A 27774-nucleotide genomic window follows, 5' to 3' on the forward strand; every position below is an offset into this window, starting at 1 on the left:
AAGTAGTCCATGGCTTCCAGCAAATGATGAACTCTATGTGAAGGGTGAGACTGGGAGAGGAAATGAGGAGACCTTGATGGCTGGCGAAGGCACCCAGCTCTCTGCTTGGCAGTGAGGGACACTGACCTTGGCTGCTTGAAGTAGTCCAGGGAATGCAAAAGAGAATGATGGAGAAGTTTGGTGCAACCTCAGAGCAGGGCTTGCTCCTGAGCTACCTGAAGTAAACCAGCCTGGCAGCCAAACTCAAGCGAGCTGGGGACTCAGAAGTGTGTGGTAGTTTTAAAAGTTCCTCTTGTTTCCCCAGAATGCCCTTTTTATTAGGGAATTCAGGAGGGGGAAACACTGCAGGGTGTGTGGTCCTCTCTCTCTGCTGCCTTCTGGCCTCAAGTTAATGGCCCCTGTAGACAAGACACTGCTGATCCACCTCGATGGCAGCCATCTTGATTTCTCACTGTGGGAAGTGCATGCCCCAAAACAAATCCCCATGAAATTGGGCAGGAAAATGCTTTAAGAACCAAGTGTAAAGGATTCATTTCAACACAAAATGTGGGAACTGCCAGAATTCCTCCAGTCCAAGGTTTATCTGTGTTGCTTCAGGAGAAGACATAAGGGCTCCAGTGTAGAGAGATGATGGGATCGGTGTTTCCCTCTTCCCACCACACAAACAGTAGCTGTCATTCTGTTTAATAAGCCTGACTGCAGCCCAAACACACAAATATTAATACTTCTCTTCAGGTTGTTTTGTTGATGGTGAACCAGTATAACTGCAAACCTTGGCCCTATGTAGAAGCACCCAGTCCCTCTTGCAACCTCTCCAAAATCCTTGACCTCAATGGTTTCTGGGCGATTAAGTCACACCATTTACTGGTGTAGGTTTTCCACTCTTCTTACGTTACTGAAGGGAGAGGTTTATAATCACATTTCATCTAGTGATTACAGCAATAGTCTGGGAATGGAGAATTTCGGGGTTTTATTCTTGCTGCAGACTTGGCCAAGTCCCATGCCCTCCCTGGACAGCTCCTGCCAGCTCCTTGGTGAAGGTCTCCTCTCATTTTTTCCGTGGGTGTGAGTATTGCCAGAGCTGGTTCAGGGCCCTCTGGAAAACACAAGAAGTGTGTTTTTGAAGAAGGTCTCTAGAGCCATTTGTGAGAGTGGATGAGCAGGGGGAGCATCTCTATAGAAATCTTCGAGGGCTTTCTGCAGCTATCACAGGGGAGGCTGGGATTCAGGCAGAAAGCTGCCTTTTTCCTCTGTGGAGTGGAAACAAAACCCACAACAACAGTTCAAGGTTTTCCTTTCTCTTTAGAAGAAAGCTAATGAAAGCTGAACTGGAGACTTCCCGACCTGACGTTATCTCCTTTGTGCTGGTGCTTGTTACGACCAGCTCTGACCCTGCACTCCATGGAGCAAGGAGGGGGGGCTGCAGGCCCCATCACATCCCAGATTTCAGTGGCTCTAACCCTGTGGCCGTGAGGTGGGATGAGCACCTGGAACGACTCCGACAGGGACCCTGCTCCAAGTGTCTCTGGCAGGGCCTCAGATAACCTCCCCCAAGTCTTTTAACCAGTGGCTCTATCTATTATTGAGTGGGGAGAGCGGCCTGCAGAGAACAGCTGCCCATGAAATATTTAAGTATTAAAATTTAGCTAAGAGCGTCCATCAGGTTCAGTCATGCATCCTTGGAGGCAAAATTCAGCAGAGCACGCATCTTGGAGGGAGCAGTGCTGGGTGGGCCGGCAGTAGCTTTCCTCTAACCCTGAATCTTTTAAAAATCTTCCCCCTCAGAGCTTTGTGGAGAAGGAAACCCAACTTTTTAAGCTTCTTTTCCCTAGGTTTCCTTGTTGCCAAGCTCGCTGTGGCTGAGATGATGTTTTTCCCGCGTGTGATGCTGAGTGCTGCACCTCTGTAGCTCTGGTTTTATAGGGGTGGTGGGGAGGTGTGGTAGTGAGATGGATTCGTGGGATGGGCACTGAGCTGCCAGGTGCCTTCCCTGCCCCAGGGGATCCAAAGCATCCCTGGAGGCTGCAGATGAGAAATGATGATGAGAAAGGACTCACAGAAGTCAGATCTGCCCCACTTCTCCAGAGCTTGGGCTGAAATGCAGAACTCCTCAGGCAGATCTGTTTGATCTCTAGCTCAGATTTTTCCTGCCCATGGTCATACTTAATTTTTCCCTGCTTGTCTCTTTATCTCATCAACTCTTTGGGGATTCTCTGTCAAAAGCACCGGGTAGAAATAGGTTCCTTATTTCAGCTGAAACATCCCAGCCCTGAGTGGGAGTAATTCAGTTGAAGGATGCTGATTAATCCAGTGCTCCCTTAGTTGGAATAAGCCCCTGGCACAGATGCTGGTGGCACCCCACAGCCTCCCCACTGTCATGTAGCCTTGGCAAGTGGGAGGCTGGATTTGGCACTGCTCGGGGCTGTGCAGAGCTGTGGCTGAGGGGTGTTGGGTGATGGCAGAGTTGGGGAAGCTGGAGCCATGGAGGGACATGGTGAACCAGCTCTGGTTCCTGGTTTATGGAGCTGCTGTGGGGCTGGTGAGAGGCACCCACCAGCACTTTTCTGTGGATCTGGGAGGTCCTCTGCAGTTCCTGCAGGTTCCTGGTGCACTGGCATGCCTTCTCCTCCTTCCTCCTTGGGTTTCAGTGTTGCAATCCCTCTGCAAGTGCCAGGCCTCGCCCAGTAAATAGCCAAATAAATGTTCCCGTGACTGGGCGGAAACATCCTGTGGCCACTTAGGAAAGAGTGAACTTTATTCCTTGTCAACATTTCTGGTGGCACAGCCCATCTCTGCCGCAGTAGGTAAATAGGGCATGTGTGGACCTTGCATTATTCCAGTCAGTGAGAAAAGACATGTTTCTGGGGCAGGAGAAGAGGTGAAGGATCTTCTTGCATTGCTGTTCCAGCCTGGGGGAAAAAAAATAACCCCAAATATCCTGGTGTTTCTGGACCCTGTGTTCCAGCCCTCTGTTCTGGACACCAGAACATTTTCAGGCTCTTGTGAAGAGCGTGAGACTCCCCAGGGTTGCAGAAGACTCATTTTGGCTAAGTGAAGATGCCTCTCCTCATGCCAAGTCACCAAACTTTGCAGGCTTCAGACTTGGCATGGTTTCTTCTTGTTACAGGTTTATTTCAGGAATTCTTGACCTCAGCTGGTAGCACATTCAAGAATTAGAAGGCACATTAAATCAGGAAAGGGAGCTAGAAGGCAGAGAGGGAGGCTGCATCTTCCTTTCCCCATTTGTGACCAGCCCAAACTGTGCCTGGGGTGTTACAGCTCCCAGGATGAGTTTCACCAGCTCCTGATGTAGCATGTCCAGTGACTAAGACAGAAGCTGATTCCCAAGTAGCTCTGGAAAGCTGTCAGTGGAGCAGCCATGGACGTGGGACCAGCAGTGGGTGGGAGGAGAGATGAACCATTCCAGTGTTTCTGTGACAGAAGCAACAAGCCTTCAAGGGAGAGTTTTCATCTCCAGGTTTACACAGCTGAATAATAGTGAATGAACTTCTGTGCCCTGTTACGGCCTGAAAATGAGCCCAATTAGCTGATATAAAGCGTTAATAGCTCTTTAGCTGCTCAGAGGCACAGAGTGTAAGGTCATGGGGGATTGAGGGCTCTGCACCCTCCGTGGGGTTGCGGGGAGAGGAGCGGGGCAGAGCTGTTTGCTCTGGTGCCTGCGAGGGTTTTATAGAGGAAACTGCTTCCCTTCTCAGCGATATATTTTTAGTGCATTTGTTCCTTAACGGGTTTTTTCCTTCCCTGACATCCAAGAAAGGGTTGGCTGCCCCCTCCCTTCCCACAGCCAGCCTCATTCCTCTAGCAAAGGCAGTTCTTGAGCGGTTTCCTCCTCTCTTTTTAGCGCCGGGGAGGTGACGTTGCTGATTCCCGAACCCGCTGAGGACCCCGTGGCTCTAACCTGCGGCCTTGGTTGTTTTCTCCTCCCCAGGGTGGAATGAGCTCCTAATCGCCTCCTTCTCCCACCGCTCCATAGCCGTGAAAGACGGGATCCTCTTAGCCACCGGGCTCCACGTGCATCGGAACAGCGCGCACAGTGCTGGTGTCGGGGCCATCTTCGACAGGTGGGCAGAGGGAGGGATGGACAGATGGATGGATGGATGGTGGGCAACACGACTCGGGGCACCTTACCTAGGCATCCCCATCTCTTGGCTCTGCACCCATCTGCCTCCCTTCCCTGCGTTGTAACCAGGGGATGGAGATGTAGCCAGTTGGATGGAGATGCGTTGGCACGTGGGCTTGTGGTTGGAGGAGCCCAAGCTGAGGTGTGTCCATCCCACGGCGTGTGTGGACATGCCCTGATCCATTCTGCTGGCAACAGCATGAAATCGCTCCCCTTAAACCTGCAGGAACCCAACAGTCGAGGAGAAGGCTGCCCGGTGCAAATCAAAGCCTCTCTCATGGGGTCCAGATGCCTTCTAATGTTACGAGGAGGCCACTCCTTTGTTCCTTTTCATCTTTAATTGGAGCAAGACGTGATTTTATTTTCATAATGGAAAAGCACCAGAAACACGCAGCAGGTTCCACATGCGTGTCCCGAGGGCTCTTTAATCTCGTGCTTTGGGAAAGCCAGACTGGGGTGTCAGGCCCAAGCGTGGCTCCAGACGCTGCTTAAACGGTGGCTCATTTCTCTGCTCGAGACTCATCTTAGAGACGGTTTAGTTGAAACCAAACCACCTTTGCTGCTTTGCTTTGCAAGGAAATTGTTCTTTGGACCAGGGTGACATCATTTGTTTCCTGTGAGGTCATAAGTGCAAGATCATGACTTCACTGCAGGATCTAATAGGAAAAACTGGGCAATCACTTGAAAATATTTCAAGACCAGCACCTGCATCAGGAGCAAAGGGAGTAATAAAAATTACCGGCAGAGGAAATTGCTTTTAGATACCTATTGGGGTTTTTTTTTATTATTATTATTTTTTATTTTTAGGCAGCTTTCTCAGGTGCCAAAGCCTCTCAGTGAACGCATGAAGCCAGTTTTTATGGTCCCTGTTGTATCTCACAGGAACTATTGATATTCCTAATGAGCTATTTTTGATACAGGAGGAAAATGAGGGCATATCCTCAGCTGGTAGAAGCAAGCCCTGCCCCATGACTTCATTAACGATGCACTGGAGGACCCCACTCTGGATCTGACAGCCGGGTGTTTTTTAATTTCTTTTTAACGCTGACGCCTGTGATTTCTGTGTCCTTTGCAGAGTACTGACAGAACTCGTGTCAAAAATGCGAGACATGCAGATGGACAAGACAGAGCTCGGCTGCCTGCGAGCCATTGTCCTCTTCAACCCTGGTACATGCCGTTACCTTCTCTCCAGTCCTCTCTTGGCTGATGCTCTGTCCTTTTGGCTTCTTTTCTTACCTATAAAGCTCCATCGCAGATAACCAAGGGCACCCAACTCCTGAGGACAGGGCAAGAAGGAAGAGAGGCAAGAACGAAAGTCAAATTAAGTGCTGCACATGCGTCTGCCACCTTACAAGCATGTCCTTTGCAGGTCAGGGATGGATCAGGATGACCAGGGTTGCTCTCCAGACCTTCCCTTTCCAAGGGATGTTTTCCCCTTTGTAGAGAGCAGCATGGTTTCACTTGCCAAAATATTCTCCACGCAGGACCCAGCCTCCTTGGTTAGGACTTGGCTGTGATCATCCCGAGGAGATGGTGAACTTGCTTTTGGAGCTGACTCATAGTGATGGGCTGAGTTGTCCGATGGGCTCGAGGGGCTTTGGCTTGATCAACACACATGGTCTTCCTACTTTTCAGACCTTTTGTATAAAGGAAGTTCTGGTGCTTTAGGGAGTTGTCCCTGAGTAGGAGCAAAAATGAATCTAGATGTTGTTCTGACAGAAGTGTGGATTGGAGTGAAGTTGGAGCATGGACCTCATCCTCTGTTTCCATGTCTCAACATCCAAGGGCTTTTATTAACTGTAGCTCTGGAAAAGCCTTTTGCAGACCTAGAGAGGGTGAAAGCCATGAAACATGCTCCTAATATACACCAGAGCTTCATTTTTTTGTCTGCAGCTTGCTTGGTTTGACTCCAGGAGGCTTCGCTCTGGTCGCTTTTTCCCCTCGGCCCCAGCTGCCCAAGGGCTGAAGGTGGCTCGGTGCTGGGAGTTGTCTCCAGTGCTAGAGAGCGAAGCCACGGAGAAGCAGAGCATCGACAGCCAGCCTGTGGATGCCTGTGTGGCTCTGTTGAGGGGTTCTCTGTATTTTAGAGTGCAAAAGCAGATGGCAGATGAGGACAGACCTCCACATCTGCGGCCACCCCCTTCCCCTCCCTGCCCTCGTGAGACCGTAGTTTGTACCCAAGCTCAGCTGGGCACAAACCTGCCCTTTCCCACCACGCTGAGGCCTTTCAGCAGGGTTTATTGCTGTTCTTTTGAGTTTGTTTTCCTGCTTGACTTTCCCCCCTCCTACACCCTCCTACTTGTAATCACCAGTAATTTATTGTCTAATTTAGGATTAGCCGTATACGGTAAAAGAAGGGGAATCTGGAGAGGTTCCCGTGGCTCATGTTCTTGGGGATATCGATTGCTTGCCTGTCCCTCTCACCCTACTAAAAACAGATCCTTGCCATGTCCCGGGGGACCAGCCAGAGCAGGGGCTTCTTGTTTAGCCCTGTCTTCGTGCTTCGTGCTGGAATTAGAAATCCCACAAGCCCTGGACTTCTGGGGGGCTTAAACCCTTTTCATGAGGGTCTGTGAATGCTGGAATGAGCCAAACCAGCTGGTGTTGGGGTAAAACAGATCTGTGGTTGCAGGGCAAAGCTTTTAGGGCTTGACTGCTTCCAGATTCCTGGGGTTCAGACCCCACATCCATGCTGTGCCCCAGTCTGGCGGTGCCAAGGTGGGGTTGAGGGGTCTTGGAGAGGGGCATGGGGGAGGCCTCACCTGTCTGGAAAGCCTGGAGGTTTCTGGCTGATGGTCCTTTTGTTGCCTTGCAGACTCGAAAGGTCTCTCCAACCCGGCTGAAGTGGAGGCGTTACGGGAGAAGGTGTACGCGTCACTAGAGGCATACTGCAAACACAAATACCCCGACCAGCCCGGGAGGTGAGTCCCTGTGTCCCTGCAGCCTCCTGTCCCTGCAAAGCCCCTCCTGTCCCTGCAAAGCCCCTCCTGTCCCTGCAGAGCCCCATGTGACGGGTGCTGCAGCCCTAGCAGGAGCCAAGTGGCACCCTTAGGGTTGCTGCACCTGTGTGGGGGTGCTGGTCCCTGCTGTTCCAGGCTCTCTGTTTACATGGTCTTCTTGGAGCGAGCAGTTGTCTGCAGAGAAACCCACTCGTTTCTACCTGCTTCAGCAGTGAACGTCCTTGAAAAATCCCCTGGTGAAGTACAGAGAGGACTTTATTCCCGTGCCAGTAACTGTCCCGCAGCCAGGACGAGGTCGGGCAGTAACAGTGGTGCTGAGACCTGAGGAGCCCCATCTCCTGTGGCCACAGCAGTGGGATGAGCACATGGGGGAAGGGGTATCATTTCCCTTTTGGCAACCACGGAGAGCAAACCACAGTGAAAATAAGATGCACACGGAGTTAATTTTCGGTGGCAGATGAGCATCATTGCTGGGAAGTGAAAGCCTCAATTGATGCTCTTTTCTCCCCTCCCCGCCTCCCCCAACCCAGCTGGGAATGGGAGGGGGAATTAGGAATGCTTTCCTGGACTGCTCTGGAGCTGAGTGGGCGCATTTTCCCAGTTACAACCTGAAGCTGGCAACTGCCAGTTAAGTCGCTGACAGTCATTTGAGAAAGCAAGCAAAGCAGTGGAAACTGCTGCTGGTCTGTATCACTGCTGGGGCTTGAAGACTGGGAAAAGATAACCCAGGCAACTGGGATTGTGTCTCACCTGCATTCCTGGGCTAGTGTGTCTGGATGGAATAAAAAAAAAAAGAAGGATGCTCTTACAGCAGTGGGCAGGTCAGAAGTAATACTGGACTCTTTCCCCCTCCCCAGCTTTGGGTACCAGGGAGAGTTAGGATGAAGGTACCGCTGGGTGTGTTTGGCTTTGTGCTGAGGAGGGACGTGAGGGATGAGCACAGTGCGTGGAGCAGGGCTGATTACCTCGCTTTCTCTGGGAGGTTTGCATGGACCCCAGGCCAACTCACAAGCCAGCTCCTCTTCCAAAAAGCTTTATTAAATTGCAGTTCCTAAGTGAATCCAGACCCAGAACCTTGGCTGTTCTGGGGTCTCAGCAGTGCTCTGCTCCCCTTGATGGTCACAGCGAGCAGCCAGCTGCACCTGGCACAAGGAGAGCTGCTGCCAGCACTGTGGCCAGCAGTTCTCCTGGGTTCTTTCCCTCGGATCTTTCTTTACTTTGCATGGGCATCCAGTGCCAGCAGCTGAGCTGTGCTGCCCTCGCAGGCCTCCGCTCACTGCTGCAGGCTGGGGTGGGAGGCTGATGGGGACAGCCCCACTCATCAGCAGCCAACCACCGTGAAAGCACTGTGCAGGGCCAAGCAAAGTTGCTGAGCTACCAGTCAATGCCAGTTCCCCAGGACTCTACCTCAGTGCTCAGTGGTGTGTAAGGGACCATTTTAGGTCCATTTTGATCTCTCACTGGCTTTGAATGACCAACGGCCTGGGGACCTCCTTGTGTGATTGTCACACCCTTCCTTGATGACCTCATGCTTAGGGCTCTCCTGAGAGCCATGACTGGGCATTGCAGACTTTACCCCACCTCTTGCCATCCCCTTTTAATGCATGCAGGATTGTAGGTATCTCCTACAGTGTGGGGGATGGGCTCAGACAGGGTGGCTCAGTGGCTTGGGGAGGGGGTTAACTCATGGGCTGGGAGTCAGGGGTTGCACAAGAGCTAAACAAAGCTCTCAGGAACTCTCTCCATCTTCCTGGTCTCATGGCACAATGTGATCATCATCTTTTCCGTGGTTGAGCAAACGCCTGGTCGAGCCTGTGACGGGTGCCCTCCCCTGCTCCGTGCCATGGCGAGGGCTTGGCTTCCCCACTGTTTCGGATGCCCTTTGAGATGGGACTTCAGCCTGGTCCCTGGCTGTGGAGAGCTTGAGAGCACCATGTAAACACTAAAAGGGAACTTGTCAACAGCAGTGAGACAGAGAGAGGCATTCCTAGGAAAATCCCAGCCATGTTTCCCCCCCTCTCCAGCCCAGTGAGGGCATGGTGTGTACGTGATGGCAGTCGGGGCTATTTTCTCCCCTCCCAGCTGCAACCCTGGCACAGTTGTGCTGCGAGTTGGTTATCTCACAGTTAAATGTATCCGAGGGTTGGAGCCATCATCTGGTTTGGTTTAAAGTGAAACTTCCTGAATGGGATGGTAGGACTGATTTGTTTTTCCTGGCTCTGCTCCCACCGTTCTCGCCAGCTCAGCAAAAAAATAGAAAAAGGGAAAAAAAAAAAGAAGGGGAGAGAGAAGTGTGAGTGCATGTAGAATATCTGTGTGTCCGTGCATGTCTGTGTGTCTGTTTTCTGGAGAGTCCCCTTCTCCCTGGGCTGGTTCTGGCCTTTGCTGATGTTCAAGCCCTGATTGTGCAGCAGTAAAAACAAATAAAGGTGCTCCCGCCATTGAAGGGCCTTTTCCACCCTTTGGGAGTGGGGAGCTGACTTCCCACAGCCCCAGGGTGCTGGCAAGGCAGGGTGGGAGCACCCTGGGGTGGCACTGTGGGGGGCTCTGGAGCATCCTTGCAGATGCTGGGGGCTTTTTCCCAGCCTCGCGCCGCCCTTGGAGCCCAACACACGGCAGCCTTTCCCCAGCACAGCTGGCCCTTGGGCACTCATCTCCTTCACCCCATCCCACTACCACAGCCCCATCCGGCCCCCGCAGCGCTGTCGGCTCTCCCCAGCCCCCCTGGCTCTCCCCTGCCCGGCTGTGCAGCCCGACTGCCTGTCGGCTCTTGCCAGCATCCAGGGTGCGACCTGACAAGCGTCTCCGCTGGGCAGGCTGGGGAGAAAGGGCTTTTGTTCAGCTGGGGCTCGATGGAGCCCCATGCCAGGCAGGGAGAAGGGGAGCAACCCCCATCCCAGCTGGTTTGCAGCGCTGCTTCCAGCTTTTGCATCAAAGCCCCTGCCTGCTTCCTGCCATTGGCTTCACCCCCGGGGTGTCTCCAGCCTGGCTGTCAGCCGGGTTTGTGCCCCAGCAGCAGCCCCCTGGGCTCAGCAGTGAGCTGCTGGGGCAATGGCTGGTGGAGCTGCCTGTGGGAGAGGGGCATGGCAGAGCCAAGCGCCAGCTAACCCCACTCAGCATGTCCTCCATCCCCTCCTTGGCTGCTGGCCCGTTTCCCTGGCCAAAGCTCAAGCTGCTGAAGCCGCTTGCACCACTGCCTGAGGCAGGGCTGGCTCTGCAGCACAGTGTAGGGACCCTGCCAGCATCTTGGGGTGCTCACTGTATGGTAAAGCACCTGTATGACATGGATGCATGAAGCCAGTGGTGCACCCCAAGCCAGTGATGGCTTTTCATTTCTTATTTCATTCTTCCAGTTCAGCTATCAGCAGATTTTGCTGTTAATACCCACTCATCGCTGAGGCTGGGGACGTGATTAATGGTGTCTCCCCACAGCTCTGGGTGCAGCCCCATGACTTGGCTAACAAAAGAGGTTGTGTTTCACTCCCAGCCCTTCTGAGCAGAAGCTTTGTGGGTCAGGGCAGCAGCGGGGCTGCCAGTGGGACGTCTGACCGTGTCCTGTCTCCTGCCCCTCCCCAGGTTCGCAAAGCTCTTGCTCCGTCTACCAGCCCTCCGGTCCATCGGCCTGAAATGCCTGGAGCACCTCTTCTTCTTCAAGCTAATAGGCGACACGCCGATCGACACCTTTTTGATGGAAATGCTGGAAGCTCCCCATCAAATGACTTAGAGAACTGCTGCTGGGTCAGTCCCTCGCCCGGCCGGGGTCTCGCGGGGACCCTTCCTCTGCTTTCGTCTGCCGTCACCCCAGCCCGTCCCTTCCTCCTCTCCCCAGCGCTGGAGGCACCGTCTGATCCGGGGCGACCCCCTGCCGTCCTCGCCTCCTCGTCGCCTTCACCCTTGTCCGTTTGCTGTCACTGCTGCATCTCAAGACCTGCTCGCTGGTTCCCTGCGCTAGATGTAGAGAGGTGGGAGCAGAGAGAGCTTGTCTCCCGCTGCCCCAACTCACACCCCTGCCCCAGATCCCACCATGCCATGAGTTTTGGGGCGATCCATCGGCCGGGTTTGGCATCACCCAGCGTGAGTGCTGCGACCTGTGGTGATTTCCCCGAGGCAGGAGCAGGGAGACACGGGGACAATCCCAGCCCTTGGGGCAGTGGGGCTTTGGACAAGCCGAGGGCAGTGATTGAACTCGCTGGATTGCAGCTGGCTATTTTCAGAGGATGGAGTTTTTGCAAAAGAGAAGAGGAAAAAAAAAAAAAAGGAAAAAAAAAGAGAAAAAAAATTCTATTTTTGGTTTCTAACTATTATTAGTAGTCTCAGTAGTTACTTCGCGGAGGGAGAGGCAGCCCAGCCCAAGCCCCGCAAACTGAGTCACCCATGGCTGCGCAGAGCCTCCTCCTTTCACTTCACAGCAGAGGATTTGGGATCGAGCCAAACCTCCCCCCCAAAAATGAGGTGACTGGTGGCACGGGGAGCCGGGGCACCCTCTCACCCTCAAAGGGTCCCACAAGTGACAGCACCTGAGAAACTCTCATTTGACATCCCAGAGGGCAGCCGGGCATCGCTGCTCATCACAGAGATGCCAGAGGTGTGGAGCTGCCCCTGCGGACACAGGCCGTCCGGAGCACTTGCTTTAAGGCTGCCAGGACTCAACATCGCCCTTCCCCAGCTCGCAGGGGCTTGCCAGACCCCGCCCCAGCACCGCGCCCAGCATCCCAGCACAGCCCCGCTCACGAGGTCCCAGTCCAGCCTGTCCTGCCAGGCCCACGCTTGTGTTCAGGGGCTGGTGTGCTGAAGGAGCAGGAGTTGGCATGGCAGCAGTGGCTCCTTCTTGGCTTTTTTGGTCCTGATCTGGTGTGGTGAGGTTGAAGGGGCATTTCCAGGTGGTGGGGTGGGCTCAACAACACATGTCCCCGCTGTGCCTTCCCTGTGGGTACACAGCAGCCCCAGTACCGGCAGCCGTGTCCCCCAGGCCAGCAGCTCCCAAGCCCTGGGCTCACTCAAGCCCTCACCTCGCCCTGAGGGTTTCGGTTCACCCAGGCGACTTCTCCTGTTGATTCAACAACGGGCAGTGCAAAACACTGCAAGGCAACAATTAGTGGGAGTGCTTGGCCAGGCTGGTAATTGTGGCTGTTAATTAGTGATGAAGCAAGAACAGGGCTTCCCCCTTACATGAATCTCCTCCATTGGGCAGGGATGTGGGAGCTGAGAGGTCCTGCCAGGGTGGGGGATGTGGTGGCAGCCCCTGCCTGCGTTGGCAGCATGCCTGTGCCTGACCTCTCCGGGATGCTGAGCACCTTGGCTTTTGCACAGTCTTTTCCTTGAATGTTGGGGTGACAGCAGGGAGATGGACAGGTTTTAGGGGATTAGGGACACAGTCACAGGAACGTGCCCACGCTCCATGGGATGGGATTCCCTGGGGAGTGCGTGGAGAGAGGTTGGCCAGGGAGTGTTTCCCCATTTCACCTTCACCAGGTGCCTCTGCCCCACCGACTAAATGGATTAGAGGAAACAAAAGCAGAGCGAGCGGGGAGGGATGCTGGGCGGGGGGTGATGCTGGGGAGGGCGTTTCAGCACTTGGCAGGACCCACTGTCCGGAACACACCGTGAGGTGGGTGCTCGGAGCCAAGAACGAGGTGCCAAGGGCTTCCCTCACCACTTCCACATCTTCTGTTGCTTTAAAACGACAAAAGCATTAGGTCCCCGAGGTATTTCTTTCTCTTCTTTCTCCCCATGGGCTGTAGCTGGCTCTTCAACCGGCTGTTCTGCGCCTGGAGGGGGATGGAGCAGTGCCCACCAGCTCCCACCTCTTTTAGAGGGGACACAGTTGTCACCTCCCTGTCATCATCCCGCCTGGTGGCTCCAGTCCCCGGCTCCATCCCCTGCAGTTAACCAGGCCGTCTCACTGCTAAATAAATACTTGGGATTTCAGGTCATAACTTTCCCTTAGGCTGGCCTGAAGTGGCAAATCCACAGAGGCAGGGAAAGTGTTTTGGCTCCGTTTCTCCAGCAGCCTGCATGCCGCCGAAAATATTATTAAACAGCTTCACCCTGCAAGAATTTGCCAAGAAAACTAGGCAGGAGAAATGAAATATGTAAAGGGTGCCAGTAAACATGAGCAGGCTGCTCCTTGCCAGCGTACGGCTGGCGCAGCCCCGCGGGGGGCTTGCAGGGGGGTGTCAGCTCCCAGCCAGCCCGCATGGAGCTCAGCCCGGAGCCAAGCCAGCCCCCAGGCAGCTGGCAACCCCCTGGCCCGGCTCTTGCCAGTGGAAAGGAGCCTGGAGCTTGCTTGCCTGAGAGGATGGGGGTGCTTCGTGAAGGAGTTGGTGGACATTGCACTACAATAAACCCACTGACCTTCTCTGTTGGGTGGAACCACTTTTTTTTGGTGATTGATGACTTGGAAGGGGCTGGTTGGTGCTGGGTGCTGAGCTGCAGTGGCTTGTGAGGTTGTGCTCTGGCCAGCTGCAGCCCCAGGCACTGCCGGGATGAAGAGCAGGAGCTCCTGTCCCATCCCATCCCGTCCCGTCCCGTCCCATCCCATCCCATCCCATCCCATCCCATCCCATCCCCATCCCATCCCATCCCAGTTAACATCTGACCCAACAACAAAAGGCCACGAGCGAGGGGGTGTCCTCAATAGTGTGGTGCAAAGGGGATGGCTTTGTGACCAGGATCTCCAAGTGAGGACGCGTGTGTCTGTGCCTCAGTTTCCCTTGCACATAGCTTTGATTCATGCCCCCGCCTGAGGAGAACTGTGGGGAAAGGCTTTCCATTTTTGGCACTGCCACAACACAGCATGAGCCTTGTGCTTTCAATACAGCTCCTGGAGCAACCACACCAGCCACTTCAGGTCCCAAATGTGCAACTTAAGGTCCCAAATATGCGTGATCAATCCCCACAGCCCATCCCCATATCCCGCCCCACGCTTCCCCCTCCAGCATCACCAGCCCAGCCCTCCCCATCAGAAGGAAAAGCTTTTGTGCTCCAGTAACACCAGCCACAGCAGCCTTAAAGCAACGAGCTTTTTGCATGAGTTTGAGTCTTTTCATTTGTATCTTTTTCAACTTTGGGCTATTTTTATTTGTCCTCATCCTGATGATACCTATACTGCAGCTTGTTGGAAGCGGTGATACGTGGGTAAAAGGAAAAAAAAAAAGGCACATTATTCACTAGAGAGGTAGGACTTTCATTTAACCAGATCTTAGTACTCTTGCTACAATCCAGTTTGATTAGGGTGATCTATTTTTTTAATTATTTTTTTTTTTAAATCCTCTTTGTTGGTGGGACAATCTTTAATTTTCTAAAGATAGCACAAACATCAGCTTTTCAGCCACCCGCCTGCCACGCTGGATGCTCCTTGCTGCTGCCTTAACATGTGCAACCAAGCCCCCTACCCTGAATCCAGCACCACCATGGACCACCCTGTGAGGATGCTGATGCGGGTATTCCTGAGCATCCATCCCTGCGCCGGGTGGGACCCAAGGTGTGGAGTTATGGGGCAAAGAACCCCCAGCACCCATGAGTGTGAAAAGCCCATTGTGACCCACACACCCTGCACTTTGCACCCTGAGGTCACCCCCATCCTCAGTGCCTAGCTGGCTCCTGGGGGTGGACACCCACTGTGCCCCTGGTCATACAAAGGGTTGAAGGTGGCTCCCCAGGGGAGGACACCCACCGTGCCCCTGGTCACACAAAGGGTTGCAGGTGGCAGGACTGTGGCTCAAGAGCTGATGCTGTCCCCATCAGTGCCGAGCGTGCATGATCTGGTTTAAGTTGATACATATGTGCGTGTGTATACATGTATGTACTGTAGATATATACACTGTATAAATACCCTCACTCACATATACATATATTATAACCGTAGCAATTACAGACATTTTGTGGGTTGGTTTTTTGTTTTTTGAGTCAATGCTTTTTTTTTCCTCTTTTTTTTTCTTGCTTTTTTGGGTTTTTTGGGTTGTTTTTTTTTTTGCTTCATGTAAGCGAGTACTTTGTATCTGAAGCCCTTTCTGAATTGGCAGATGCCAAATCTAGATCTTTTATTCCTCGAGACAAAGGAGATGCATCTATTTTAAGATGCCTTTTTTGGGTTTTTTGTTTTGTTTTGTTTTGTTTTGGGTTTCATTTTGTTCTGTTTTTTGGGGTTTTTTTTCTTTCGAGCAGCAGGTGGTTTGGAGTAAAGATAAAAAATAGCTTTAGCAATTCCCAGTACTTAGTGACGGATGCCTTGGCTATGGGAGCATAGCTAAAATAAAAAATAAATAAAGTACATTAAAATTTAGAATGAGAAAAAAAAAAGACATAAGGAAAATTATCTAAAGCATCAATAAAGTTAAAAAAAAAATCTATTTTTGTACAAATGTAATTTTATCCCATACCTATTCCTGGATATTTTCTTTCTGGATTGTTTTGTTGCTTCTCCAGAGATTGTTATAAACTGTCTCTATTTTTTTTCTCTCTTTCGCTCTGTTAAGCTCAGCCACAGGAACAGGGATCTGGGAAGAGGGAGAAACTTTCTTATAAAGGCTTTATAAGAAATCTCTTTGGAACTAAGTTTTTTTGGAATGAGCTTTTTATGTTTGTTTTTTTTTCCCCCCCCACTTCCAAAATCTTTTTTCGGGGGTGGGAGGGTGGGGGACACACAGGGAGGGTGGGATGGATGGATGGGGCGGGCTTTTGTCACGTATATCTGGCGTTCCCGCAGGTCTGTTTTACTGTGAAATCACTACCCTATGTTATTATTCACTTTAAAAAAAAAAGAAAATGGAAAAAAAAAAAAAGAAAAGGAAAAATAAAAGAATTGCTGCTGGAAACACCAGTGTTTTGATGAACAATTGTATTGGAATTGTGAAAAAAAAAAAAGGAAAAAAAAAGAAAAAGAAAAAAGGATTAAAAAAAAAGAAAGAAAATATATGAGCATTTTAAAATATAACCCGGTCCAAGTCCTCTTTTGTTCTTCACTGGTGTGTCTTGAGTTACTCCTTTAGGTCCCCTCATGGGACCCCCCCAGAGGGTCCCCGTCCTTGGAGGAGCCATCCGTCCTGCTCGCTGTGAGGAGCACCATCAGACAGCGAGGGGACACCCCAACACTCATGAAGGAGACATTTCCTTTCCCTTCAGGATCGTCTGTGAATGAATTTCACATCCCTTGAACACCCCCAGCTGCACCCTGCCCAGGACACCATCACTCCCCCCGTGTGTACCCCTCCTCCATCCCTCACCTTGGACCAAAGAAGTGGCCAGCACGGCTACTGGGATGCCCAGTGTGGCCAGACCACTGGGGAGGGGGGAACTGCCGGTAGGCAGCACTCCCATCCTGATGCCAGAGGGTGGTGGATGAGCTCCAGCAGACACTTGGGGAGCCGTGGGCTCCATCCCTCCTGGAATCACATCAGTGCCTGCGGAGGAGGTGTGTGAACAGGGGCTGTGAGCGCTGGCCTGAGCTTAACCTGGATTTGTTGCCAGGTACAAACAAGATTGAACTTGCGCCTGGGTTTACAGCGGAGATAAATCCTCCCCCGGCGGGCGCAGAGCTGGTCGGATGGAGCAGGAAAATCAGGGTTTCAATCTGGTTAGTGACGATCCGTGGGGTTCAGACTTGGTCGCAATATTTTTTCATTTGGGAAGCGCTGGGAGGCAGCTCACAGAGGGCAGGGGAAAGGGGCAAGCAGGGCATTGTCCACCTTGCTGCTCCTCAGTACTGGACCACCCCCTCTTGCCACCCCCTTGCCCCACTTTAGGAGACTGGGGAGCACCCGGCCAGCCACACTCTCCATCCGATGGCTCCCTTTGCAGAGGGTGGTTATGTGTCTTGTTAACCTCCAAGCAGCAGTTTGTGTTTAGAGAGTAAATATTTACCTCCCTTCCCGAGGGTTCCCCCCCTCCCCTCCATCTCCAGGGGTGGAGCAAGCCCTGCTGCTCTCCCTTGCACCCCAGGCTGGCCGGGTTGCTGCTGCCCACTTTGTTTTGAACATCCAGTGTGCTTCTGTAGTTGAAGATTCTAATATCAGAAAGAAAAGCAAAACCAAGCTGACCACTAATTAGTTACTCTTTTTCTTGTGGTTGATTGTTGCTGTCGGCTGCTGCCCCATGGGGGAAGGCAGGGGGCTTTCCCAAACCCCCAAACCCAGCTCTAGGGAAGGGTCCATGCTCCCCCTCCTCTGCTGCTGGGGTGGGAGAAGGTTTGCACCTTGGCAAAGTCACTGCTTTTTTTTTTTTCCCCAGCTTCTGCAGGGATCAAAGTGCCTGTTTTGTCTCCCCTCCCTATTCCTTGATAACAGAAGATGGCTGCAGTGCAATTAAACGTTTGACACATGCAAGGACTTGGGGCTTTTGTTGTGTCTCAGGGCTGGGTGTGCGCAGGAGTTGCCCTTGCCCTGTGAGCAGCGTGGAGATGTGGAGCTCAGGGATGGCACACACAAAGAGCTCCAGAGCTCTCTGGTTTGGAAGGAGCCTCCTAGTCCCAGATTTCCTTAAAAACCTGAACTCTTGGAGGTGTGGGATCAAGGGGGGAGGATGAGACTTCACCTTCCCCTGCAAAGCACCACCCTGGTCCTCCAAGTATACGAGGGGACGCAGAGTGGAAGATGCTGTGGTGGGGGGGTGCAGAGCACGCTCAGGGTGCTCACATCTTGCTTGGTGGCACCATGCTGGCCACTTAATTTCTGAGCATCCCCAGTGCTGACAGAGATGGAGTGAGGCGTCAGCAGACTGTTTTGAAACCCTTAAGAGAAGGGCTCTGATCCGGCTCCTCTCTCGCCCTTAGCTTTGCGGTGAGGAGAGGCTCTACAAATAAATACAGACAGATGAGGTCTTTCACTGGTAATTTGTCACTTCATAATTGCCCAAGAAAAGCAGGTTAGTTTTCTCCTCCTGACCTCTCTCAAGTAGCCTTTTCACCCCAGCTGGCCCTGGGGCCAGGGTCGGGGTCCCACCGTGCCCCCGTGGGTCAGCTTCCCCCCCCTCTGGCCCCCGCACTGGGGCAGCAAAGGGCACCTTGGCCTTCTGCATCACATTTTCCAAGTGGCCTTTCCATGGCTTTCCCCATGGCATCACCCAGCCGGACAGACACCCATCCCCAGGCGTGCTCCTGGGTGCCTCCATCACCTAGTGTGGGTGGAAATGGGACCAGATGGGAGCGCAGGGACATGGGTGCACAGCCAGCTCTGAGGACCTGCATTGCAGGGTCAGTCCCCCAGGAGTTGGGGCTCCAAGCAGTGGGGATACAGAGGGGGACCTAGCTGGCCACCCTCCCCCCTCCATCTCCCGCTCCCCAGGGCTGCACAGGGCCTGTGTTCCAGGCATTTCCCGGGTGGGAATTTGGGCTGGAGAGCTCAGCGTGGTTCATCTGTTGGGAGTGAGCGTGGGTGAGCGTGGCAGGAGGCAGGATGCTGCCCGGAGCGGGGCGAGGGGTGAGGGGGTGGGGGGGCGCAATGCTTCGTGCAGCCCCTGGGGTCTGGCGTGGCCCGTCCGAGCAAAGAGCAAAGTGCTGCTGCCACCTCCCGACCGGAGCGAGCCCTGCCCGCCGGGAGGGGCGGAGCGGCTGCCCGGGATGCCCCCTGTCCCTGCCCGGGATGTCCTCAGCCCCTGCCTGGGTCCTGCGCCCGCTGCCCAGGATGCCTGATGTCCTTACTCAGGATCCCCAGTGTCCCTGCCCGGGATGCCTAGTGCCCTTACGCGGATTTCCTGCTGTCCCTACCTGAGATTCCTGCTGTCCCTGCTCAGGATGCCCAGTGTCCCTGACAAGGATACCTGCTGTCCCTGCCCAGGATGCTCACTCCCTCTGCCCAGAGCACCCTCAGGATTGGAACCAAACAGCCCATGGAAAACTCCTGGTGTTTTGGTGTGTCACCCACTTTTGACAGTGAAAAGCTGCAGAGCTCTGCCTCCTTCTCACACTCCCTGGTGCCATGCATGGACCTCAAACCTTTCTGAGCAGCTTTCTGTTCCCCAGAGCCGCTTTGCTGTCAGTTCCCTCCATTCCCTTCTCTCCTCTTGCCTTGATTCCAAAACTTCTGCCCTCACTGAATCATCTTGCTGCGGTGAGTTGCACAGATCAACACCCTCAAACACTATACCTTAAGTATTTCAACTCCTTTTTTTTTCCCTTCAAGGAACACAAGCTCCTGCTTTGTCCGTGCAGTGTGACAAAGGGTTAACAAAATGCTTAAAATAAATCCTTGCCTAAAAACGAGTCTCTTCCATTTCCAGAGAGCTTGAGATCCCAAGGCACAGGCGAGAAATACTAGCCACAAAAATCTTGCATCTCTCTCCCTTACAACACTGGCAGTGAAACCTTGTTTTGGCTTTATATGCAAGATTTTCCATACCCTGCTCCAACGCAACCCAATTCCACTAAGCCCACATCTTGTTTTTCTACTGACAAAGTGAGGTATGATTCTTGGCTCGGTGATTTTTCTGCTGTGGAAGACTAAATGAAAAGATGCTTTTAAAGCTCATTCACTCAACACTCAACCCAAAACCCAGGGGGAGGGTCAAATGGAAATTCGCTCAAGTTATCAGACGGGCTTTCTGCTGTGTTTCTTTTATGGTGGGTATTAGGCTGGAGAAAATTAAATGAAGACACAAGTGGTTGCGAGGATACTGTGAAAGGTAGAACAGCCCAATGAGTAAAACACCCAAGTCATTTAATTTATTTTCTTATGAAAAGCTTGTGTTTGAGTCATTGTGATTCCTGAGGGCACAGCTCTTGGTGTTCCTTTTGTCTGGACCTTTTAATTTATAACGTAAAAGCACTTTGCCTTGCAATAAGCTCAGCCATGGCCTCTGCCGTGTTAGGGGCTACCTTGTACGAGCTCACCACAGAGCTGGAAGGAGCTGGGGAGGGAGGTGAGAGGAGGAGGGGGAATCACCTGGCTCAAGGTCAACCAGCAGCAAGGAGCTGAGCAGAGAGGGTGCTCCCACCCAGCCCTGTCCCTCTGCTGCAGCCTCCCACCACCCTCCTGCTTTGCTGCTTGTGAACTTTGCAGCCTGGAGCTCATTCTTGGGGCTTTCTCCCCACTTTCCACTTGTCCTGGTTGTGTTGGGAAAGGAGCAGGTGTATGCCATCACCACTGTCGTAGGAGGGTGGTGGGGCCCTAAGGACACTGTGTCACCAGGAGGGGTGGGAGGAGCTGGGGGCTTCATCTTGATGGCAGGGAAGGTGGTCTCCGATGTTCTGGTAGATCCTGGAAGGGGGGTTAAACTATATGCTGCAGATGCAGAGGTTTCCTCTGTCTCCCAGAGTGAAGGAAAAGCCCTTCCTCATCCCTGGACTGGCAATCAAATGGACACTGACCATGATGTGCCACAGGACAAGCAGCAAGTGGGGTGGCACTGCCTCTCTGGGTATCTTGCCCACTACCTCTCACTGTCAAGAGCCCATCAACCCTGCTCCATGCCTGTTTCATCCCTCCTCCATCCCTGCTCCATCCCTTCTCCATTCCCTCCCCATCCCTGCCTACGTGCTGCAGACAAGCAAGGAGCCTGTGTGGGGCCAGGGTGGGAGGGCTGCTCCTATGTGTCCATGACCATCAACATCTGCCTCCCCTCCCAGCTCAGTGCCTGAGCAGACACACCAGGCCCTGGGTTCCTGGGCGATCCGAAGACATTACCTAATCCTCTGAAACCGGATCCTCCCGTCAGACTCCGGTTGGATGAGAAAAGCTTGCTCTGGCCTGTCTGTTCCTGCTCCAAAAATGTTTCCCTCCTTATAGCAAAGAACGTGCTGTGCACAAGTTTCCTGCTGTCTGGAGGGTGGAGGTGGGTCCCCAAAGACCCCACGGATTAACCCCTGCCTGGAAAGAGCTGGTCTGCATGTGCTGATGCCTCTTCTTGTTTCTTTTCAGGGGACCACTGTCTCTGCCACCTTTCTCTGCTGGGAATTCCCACCTCTCCTTGGCCTTGGAAGAGGCTCACTGACTGACAAGAGGTTCCTCCAAGCACACCAAAAGTGCTCACCAGGAGTTTCGGGGTCTGCATCACAAAGCCAACACAGCTCACTCCAGGTAGTTTGTAGCTCTGACCTTCCACAGAACCATGTCCCCAAGTACAAACCAGGCTGTTCTGGTGGCAGCAGAGGGAGCAGGGTGGGTCTCAGGGGCTGATGTCCAGCAGTGAACGAGGGATGAGCCGCAAAAACTGTTCCCCACATGTAGAGCCATTTGTACCATCCAGCTGGCTGTGGATTCACTGTTGTCTAACATGGGGTACTCCCCCCACAATAAAAAATAGGTGATAAAAGGCCAACTGTCTATTGCTTCCTCTGGTGTGTGACCCTCCTATGTCACTCAGTCCTTGGAGGGACTGTGCCAAGCCTGGATGGGATTTAGGAACCCCCCATCCCTGCCCCAATAGCTTGTTGGGGTGCTCACAGCTCACTTCAGCATCCTTGCAGTGTACAGAGGCCTTTCTGAGCATCTCAGCCTCTTGACAAGCGAGGAGGAAGGCCGGCAGGAGAGAGACAATTTGTGGCTAGCTATTTGCTGTTGTCACTCCAACCATTTTACCTTAAGAGGCAATAAAGATGAAAGCCAATAATAAGCAGCCAGCCATCATTTGGGGTGGGGGGAAAGGCTATAATTTACTCTGCCAGGGCTGCAGGGAGTCCATCTGAGGCTGGTGTTATTGACAGGAAGTCTATATGGTTTGTTTCTTACAGTACTTACGTGTGCTCAGAGCAGTCGAGGGTGACATTTTTAAAATCTAAAAATATACAGCCGGTAGCAAACTTCCAGCAGCATGGAAAGGAGGAGAAGGATTTATGCCCAGAACGTTTTGAACTTTAAGAAAAGGATGTTTGTAGAAAAAAAAAAGGCTTTAAAGGGCTCGCAGGAGGGGAGCAGTTCTTCCCCCCTTCCCAGGGCTGCTGTTAGGTGGGGGTATTGCTGGACCAGTTGGGTTTTTACTGATGGTCTTTGTTGAGGGACTGCTGGGTCTTCATGGGGATGTAAATCAGGAGCAGCACTGTGAATTCCCAGGACCAGGTCGGTGTGCAGCCAAGGGAGGACCCAGCTCTGGTGGGAGCAGATGCCTTTGATCTGGTCCAGAGGACAGAGCTACCATACAGTTGCTGTGTCATCCCAGTAAACAGAGTAGAAATGAGGTTTTTAACCTCAGAGGAAGGAGATTTGGATTCTCATTTTATTCTGCTCAAAATGAGCAGTAACCTTGCTGATGGCAACACTTCCCCTGGGGATAGGAGGGCTTGATCCCACCGATCTGGGGAACTCAATGATTAAGACTCATCACAGCCTTTTTCACAAGGAGCTTCAACTCCTTCTTTCCCTTCAAGACATTGTCTTGTGGGGGAGGGAGGAGGTGGTTTCAGGAAACACAAGGAATGACTAATCCCTCTCCTGCTTCTGCCAAGGGAAAACAACCAGCCACACGAGCATCCCTGCTGCTTGCAAGAGCTCCAGGATGTCAGCAGGGTTATGATTTATGGCAATCAATCCATCATCCTTATTTATAGCAGCAGCTCTATGTGAGATTTCACACATGAAGATTGGCTTGTTCTATGGCCTTGCTCCTGCCAAAAATTGTCTCTGGGCCTCCCGACCTTCCTGGGGGCCCTTGCCATGCCTCTGCCATGTGGGGAGGTGCCATTCCTACCCCATTCTTACACAAGTTTTCCCTCCTTATTGCCTCTATCTTTAGAGCACTTTCTCAGAGCCAAAGCTTTCCAGGCCACTAGAAAGCGGACAAGGAGACGGGAGATGGTCACTTCTGCCCTGCTCCACTGGGCAGAAACAGAGGGCTCTCCTTCCTCTCAGGAGTCTGTTGTACAAGTCTTCACCAAAAATGTCACCTTTACTTCTGTGAAATACCCATTTTGACTATTCAGACTGCTTTCCTGCTGCTAACTGTTCCACTTCGGGCCCTTTTTCACGCTCCTGGTATTTTGCTCTGGTGCTCCTGGGTGTTTGTGTCTGCTGGTCCTCACAGGCTGTTGCTGGTTTCCAGGACCTCAAGATCTCCCAAGTCATTTCAGAAACCCTGTTTTCCTCTGGAAAGCAATGGGGGCTTCTAATCAATTTTGCAGTCCAGGGCTTGAGAGCCAAGATCCAGATACAGTCCTGAAGTGTCAGAAAACATATGGCAAATAAAAGGAATGGGTGTACAGGAATGAGCCTGTCGCCCCCTGATCCTGCGACAGCAGAAGGGGTCTTGCAGCCACCTAGGGATCACGATTACACTTTGCCTCTGATTAGCTGGGAACGGGCACCCAGGAAATCCTGTTTCCCATGGTAATATGCAGTGATGGTGAGTGAAAGCGTTGCAGCCTCTGTGTAAACCTGAACCTGCTCCCAATGGTCCGCTCAGCCCTGTTTCTGCCCCGTGATGGATGGAGCTGTGGGACGTGGTGCCTGTAGCAGCCAAATCACTTACCTTGAAAATGCAAACCTTATGGAAAGCCAATCAATAATTTCTGGAGCCTGGTTTTTTTGCTGACACGTGGCCCGAGCCCTCAAGGAAATAAACCCTTTGTTAATCTTTCTCGAGAGGCACGCAGCCTCCTATAAAAAGCTTCTGAAGTAAGTAACTAATTACAGCCTGCACGAGGCTCCAGTCTGTTACCTCTGACAGCTCCGTGGGAGAAGGGGCTGCGGTGCTGCTGGCCGGGATGATGGACGAGCCTGAGCGAGCTCTTGGCTTTGCTCTGAAAGAGGAAGAATTAATGGGCAAATAAATTACAAATCAATTATTAAACCTTAGTGGCGTGCGGGGCCCTGTTCAGACTGGGTATCAAATATACATTTCTAATTAACTCAACAACTCTTGCCTAATGTGCTCTGGGTGCTGCCTACTGCTAGAAATATGAATTTTTGTCACGCGCTCTAAATAGAGCCTTTTATTTCTCCCCTCCTGCCTACTGAGACAGTTCAGGCCACGGGTCTGGAAGGAGCACTTTTTATGCACTGAGAGCACCGAGCATCCCCCCCTCCCTCCTTCCACCAGCTCCATGCTGAGACTGAGGACGGCCCCAGGCAAGCTGCCTGAGCTGCAACACAGTGGGGAACGGATCCGACACGTACTAAGTGCTCAATGTGCCGTGGGGTCTTGTTCGCTTTCCCTGAGCCCCAAATCCCTCATTAAGAGGGAAGCCACGGTGCTTTCCTCCCCTCCCTGCTTGCTTGGGACTGTCTGTCGGCACCCGGAGCTGTTGCCACGAGAATAAGTGCTGCTTGATACCTGCCTGTGATGTCTAGACAGATCCCAGGCCAGGAGTTCTTCCTGGAGCACTAAGAAAATGAAAGGGCTTGGCAGATGGATGGCTGCACTGACATGCCTACTACCTCTGCTGTCCTTGGGTGAGTCGTGTCCTCGAGTGATCGGCGTGTTTCCAGATTCAGCACCCGCTGCTCACAGGGAGAAGAAACCCCTCAGGGAACTGGCTGCCACCGGGGTGTGGATGGAGGGTGATTTTACAGGGGTCAGGATAGAATGAAGGCTGGAGTCACTGTATCATAGAATCACAGGCTGGTCTGGGTTGGAAGGGACCCCAAGGATCACAGAGCTCCAACCCCCTGCCACAGGCAGGGCCACCAACCTCCAGATCTGCACCTACACAAGGTTGCCCAGGGCCCCATCCAACCTGGCCTTGAACACCCTCAGGGATGGGGCACCCACTCCCTCTCTGGGCAGCCCATTCCAGCCCCTCACCACTCTCTGTAAAGAACTTCCCCCTAATATCTAATAGCACCAGGCCCCTTGAAGGCACCGAGCCTCTGAGGTATGCACGCTCCGTACCATGGCAATATTTCTGCTGCTCACTAATCAATTATAATTCTTAGACAAGCTCCCATATGGTGCCTTTATAAATCACTCTCTCCAGTTACTGAGCCTATCTTATTTGCCTGACATGAGCTATAAGGAGGGTGGTTTTTAGGCTAATGTTGACTCAAGCGCACAGAATGTGATTTATTTATAGAGTTTTATAAAAGTGTCTTAAAAGCCAAAATCCGGGTCCTAAGGAGCTAAACAAAAGGCTGGAGACCCACCTGCAGCCTCTGCCTGAGCATCACCATAATAAACCCTGGTTCAGAGAGCTGGCCCATACCTACATGTCCTCTGTCACAGCACAGAGAGGTCTGTGGGGCTCAGGGACAGACCCTGCTCAAGGGGCTTTGGTGGCACCTGCTAGGTCTGCCCCACTGGAGCAGCTCTGTCGCACAGCAGACAGACCCTGGGGACAGGCAGGGCACCTGGGCAGTGACTTGAAGGTCGAGGACTTGAAGATTTAAATAGAATAAGAGTAGAAATTGCCTCCCCAGCTGAGTAGAAAAACTCACAAGGCCTTCGGAGCACTGATCCTGAGCACAGAGGAGAAAGCCAGGGGTGTGGCAAAGCCATGTGCCCTTGTCACTGGCAAGACAGCAAACGACAGTTCAGGGCGGATCTGGGAGCCTAGTTTATATGTCAGCAAGTCCTGGGCTTTCCCCTGACTCGTCTCCCTCACACTGACTCACTTGCTCCCCCCAGTGCTCCTGAGCATCCCACGCGTTTGGCTCCCTCATCTCCAGGATCTTCCCCAGTCTCAGAATGTTTCCTGCAGCCATGAGGAAATACCTTCTTTCCAGGCCCCCTACTTCCCTCCAAACCCACTTCTTCAGTACAGGACCTCTTCTTTCTGCTCTCATCATCTTTCCAGACATCTAAGTCCCCATTTTTCCCGATCCAAATAGTGCATGTGCAGGAGCACAAAGGGTTCTCAACCTCCTAATCCGAGATAGAACCTCCTAATAGTGGTTCTGTCTCTTGACTCTTTATTAGTTGGTGCATCCAGGTTATTCCATTTTATCAAAATTGACATCCAGCCTGCCCTGGTTGCAGATTGTGTGTAGCAGGTTACTGGTTGAGAGCTCAAAAGTTCAGTTTTACCATTCCCCTCCCCACCCTACAACAGCTCTGAACTGCACTAATAGTCTCTACTCTGTGGAGATGCCAAACATTTCGGTGCCTGGTGCTGCAGAGTTTAGCCCCTCTCCCATAGAGGTTTTGTTCTAGCAGTTGTAATGCCAGGATTGGAGGGGTGAGGGGTAGGTCCTGTGTATGTGTGTGTGTGCTAGCTCTTTCCACTCACAGAATCACAGAATTGCAGGGGTTGGAAGGAACCTCAAGAGACCATCGAGTCCAACCCCCCTGCCAGAGCAGGGTCCCTAGGACAAGTCACATAGGTCGGCGTCCAGACGGGGCTGGAATCTCTCCAGAGAAGGAGACTCCACACACCCTGGCCAGCCTGTCCAAGGGCTCCCTCACCCTCACCACGAAGAAGTTCTTCCATATATTGGTGTGGAACTCCCTGTGCTCCAATTTGAGGCCATCGCCCCTTGTCCTGTCCTCACAGACACTGAGAAGAGGCTGCCCATTTCCCCTTGTGTCCCACACTTCAGATATTGATAACCATTGATCAGATCCCCTCTCAGGCTGAACAGTCCCAGCTCTCTCACCCTTTCCTCATAGGGGAGATGTTCCAGGCCTTTAATCACCTTTGTACCCCTCCGCTGGACTCTCTCCAGGAGATCCCTGGCTTTTTTATCCCAGGGAGCCCAGAACTGGACACAATACTCCAGGTGGGGCCTGACTACAGCAGAGCAGAGGGGGAGGATCACCTCCTTTGACCTGCTGGCCATGCTCCTTTCGATGCCCCCCAGGATCCCATTGGCAAACAATATGTTTCTTTTTCCCATGGGAAAAATTCAACCTGCAAGGAAAATCCAGCACATCAGCTTGGTGCCATAAGGGAAGGGAACCTCCCTGAACCTGCTGTCATTACATGATTTGCATGATTTGAAGAGGATAAGAGCATGGAAAGCAGTGTTAGGAAGCAGAATAAGAACCTGGTGCTATGGACAGGTTTCTCTGGAAGTCTCTTGGGAAACGTTGACCAGCTTTGTTTCCTAGAGCAGACAGGTTAGAGCTTGCACCCCTTGCAAAGCAGTTTTGGGAAGGACCAGAGGAAGCCTGGGGCTTGCTAACGTGACAGCAAGGTCATGTGAGGAAGCATAAACTTCTCACCCTGGGCCCTTCGGTTTGAGCAGGGTGAGAGAAGAGAAAAGATGCTGAGCTCTTGCGCCCTCTGCTCTGCTGCCATGAAACTGCAGCTTGCACCCGGGGGGGGGGGGGGGGGGGGGGGCAGGGTTACCTGGGTGGGGGGTGCTTGGGGTGCTCCCGGGGGGTGATTTCCACGGGGTTTCAGTTCTGGGAGTGGGGTCGGGGCCGGGGTCGGGCGGTGCCCGGGTCCATCCCGCGGGCGGTGCCGGTGCTGAGCCCCGTTGTACCCACCAGGTGGCGCCCTAGCACCGTGCATCCCCCTCCTTCGCGCCCTCCCATTGGTTGGGCCGGCGCGTCGCCCTGGCAACGCTCTGGCAAGTGGTCCTGACCACCACCCCCCCCGCCGTATCCCTCCGGCCCCCCTCTCCATCGCTCGGGTGTCCCACGGTATCCCTCCCTTTCCTCTTCTCTGCCACCTCCGGTCTCTGCCGCTGGGGATCAGGGAGGCGCCCACGCGTGTCTGCGTGTAACAGCGCCCCGAGCCCAAGGGCATCGCGGGGGGGGTGCGGGGGGGAATTGAGCTGAAAGTGCTGCCAAACCCAAGTCACCGAGTAACACAGGGGGGGCTGTGCAAGGCTGAGTGCTTCACTAACGCTGCCTCTGTGACTCTGCCAC

At 52.8% G+C, this 27774-nt stretch overlaps 1 protein-coding gene across 2 annotated transcripts in view; it reads left to right on the plus strand.

The window, feature by feature from the left end:
- RXRA (retinoid X receptor alpha) overlaps positions 1-21077 on the plus strand; it is a 120438-nt gene extending 99361 nt beyond the window's left edge. The window contains exons 7-10 of one of the 2 annotated variants that reach the window (XM_084272567.1): positions 3950-4082; positions 5217-5308; positions 6957-7062; positions 20952-21077. In XM_084272567.1, coding sequence (XP_084128693.1) covers positions 3950-4082; positions 5217-5308; positions 6957-7062; positions 20952-21024 — 404 coding nt within the window. In that variant the 3' untranslated portion in view covers positions 21025-21077. Of the gene's footprint in view, positions 1-3949; positions 4083-5216; positions 5309-6956; positions 7063-10677; positions 12616-20951 lie in introns of those variants that run through there. The other variant, XM_084272566.1, reaches the window with a different exon arrangement.
- Positions 21078-27774: the final 6697 nt, after the last annotated feature.

Source organism: Gallinula chloropus (assembly GCF_964237585.1).
Source record: "Gallinula chloropus genome assembly, chromosome: 18".
Lineage (NCBI taxonomy): Eukaryota > Metazoa > Chordata > Aves > Gruiformes > Rallidae > Gallinula > Gallinula chloropus.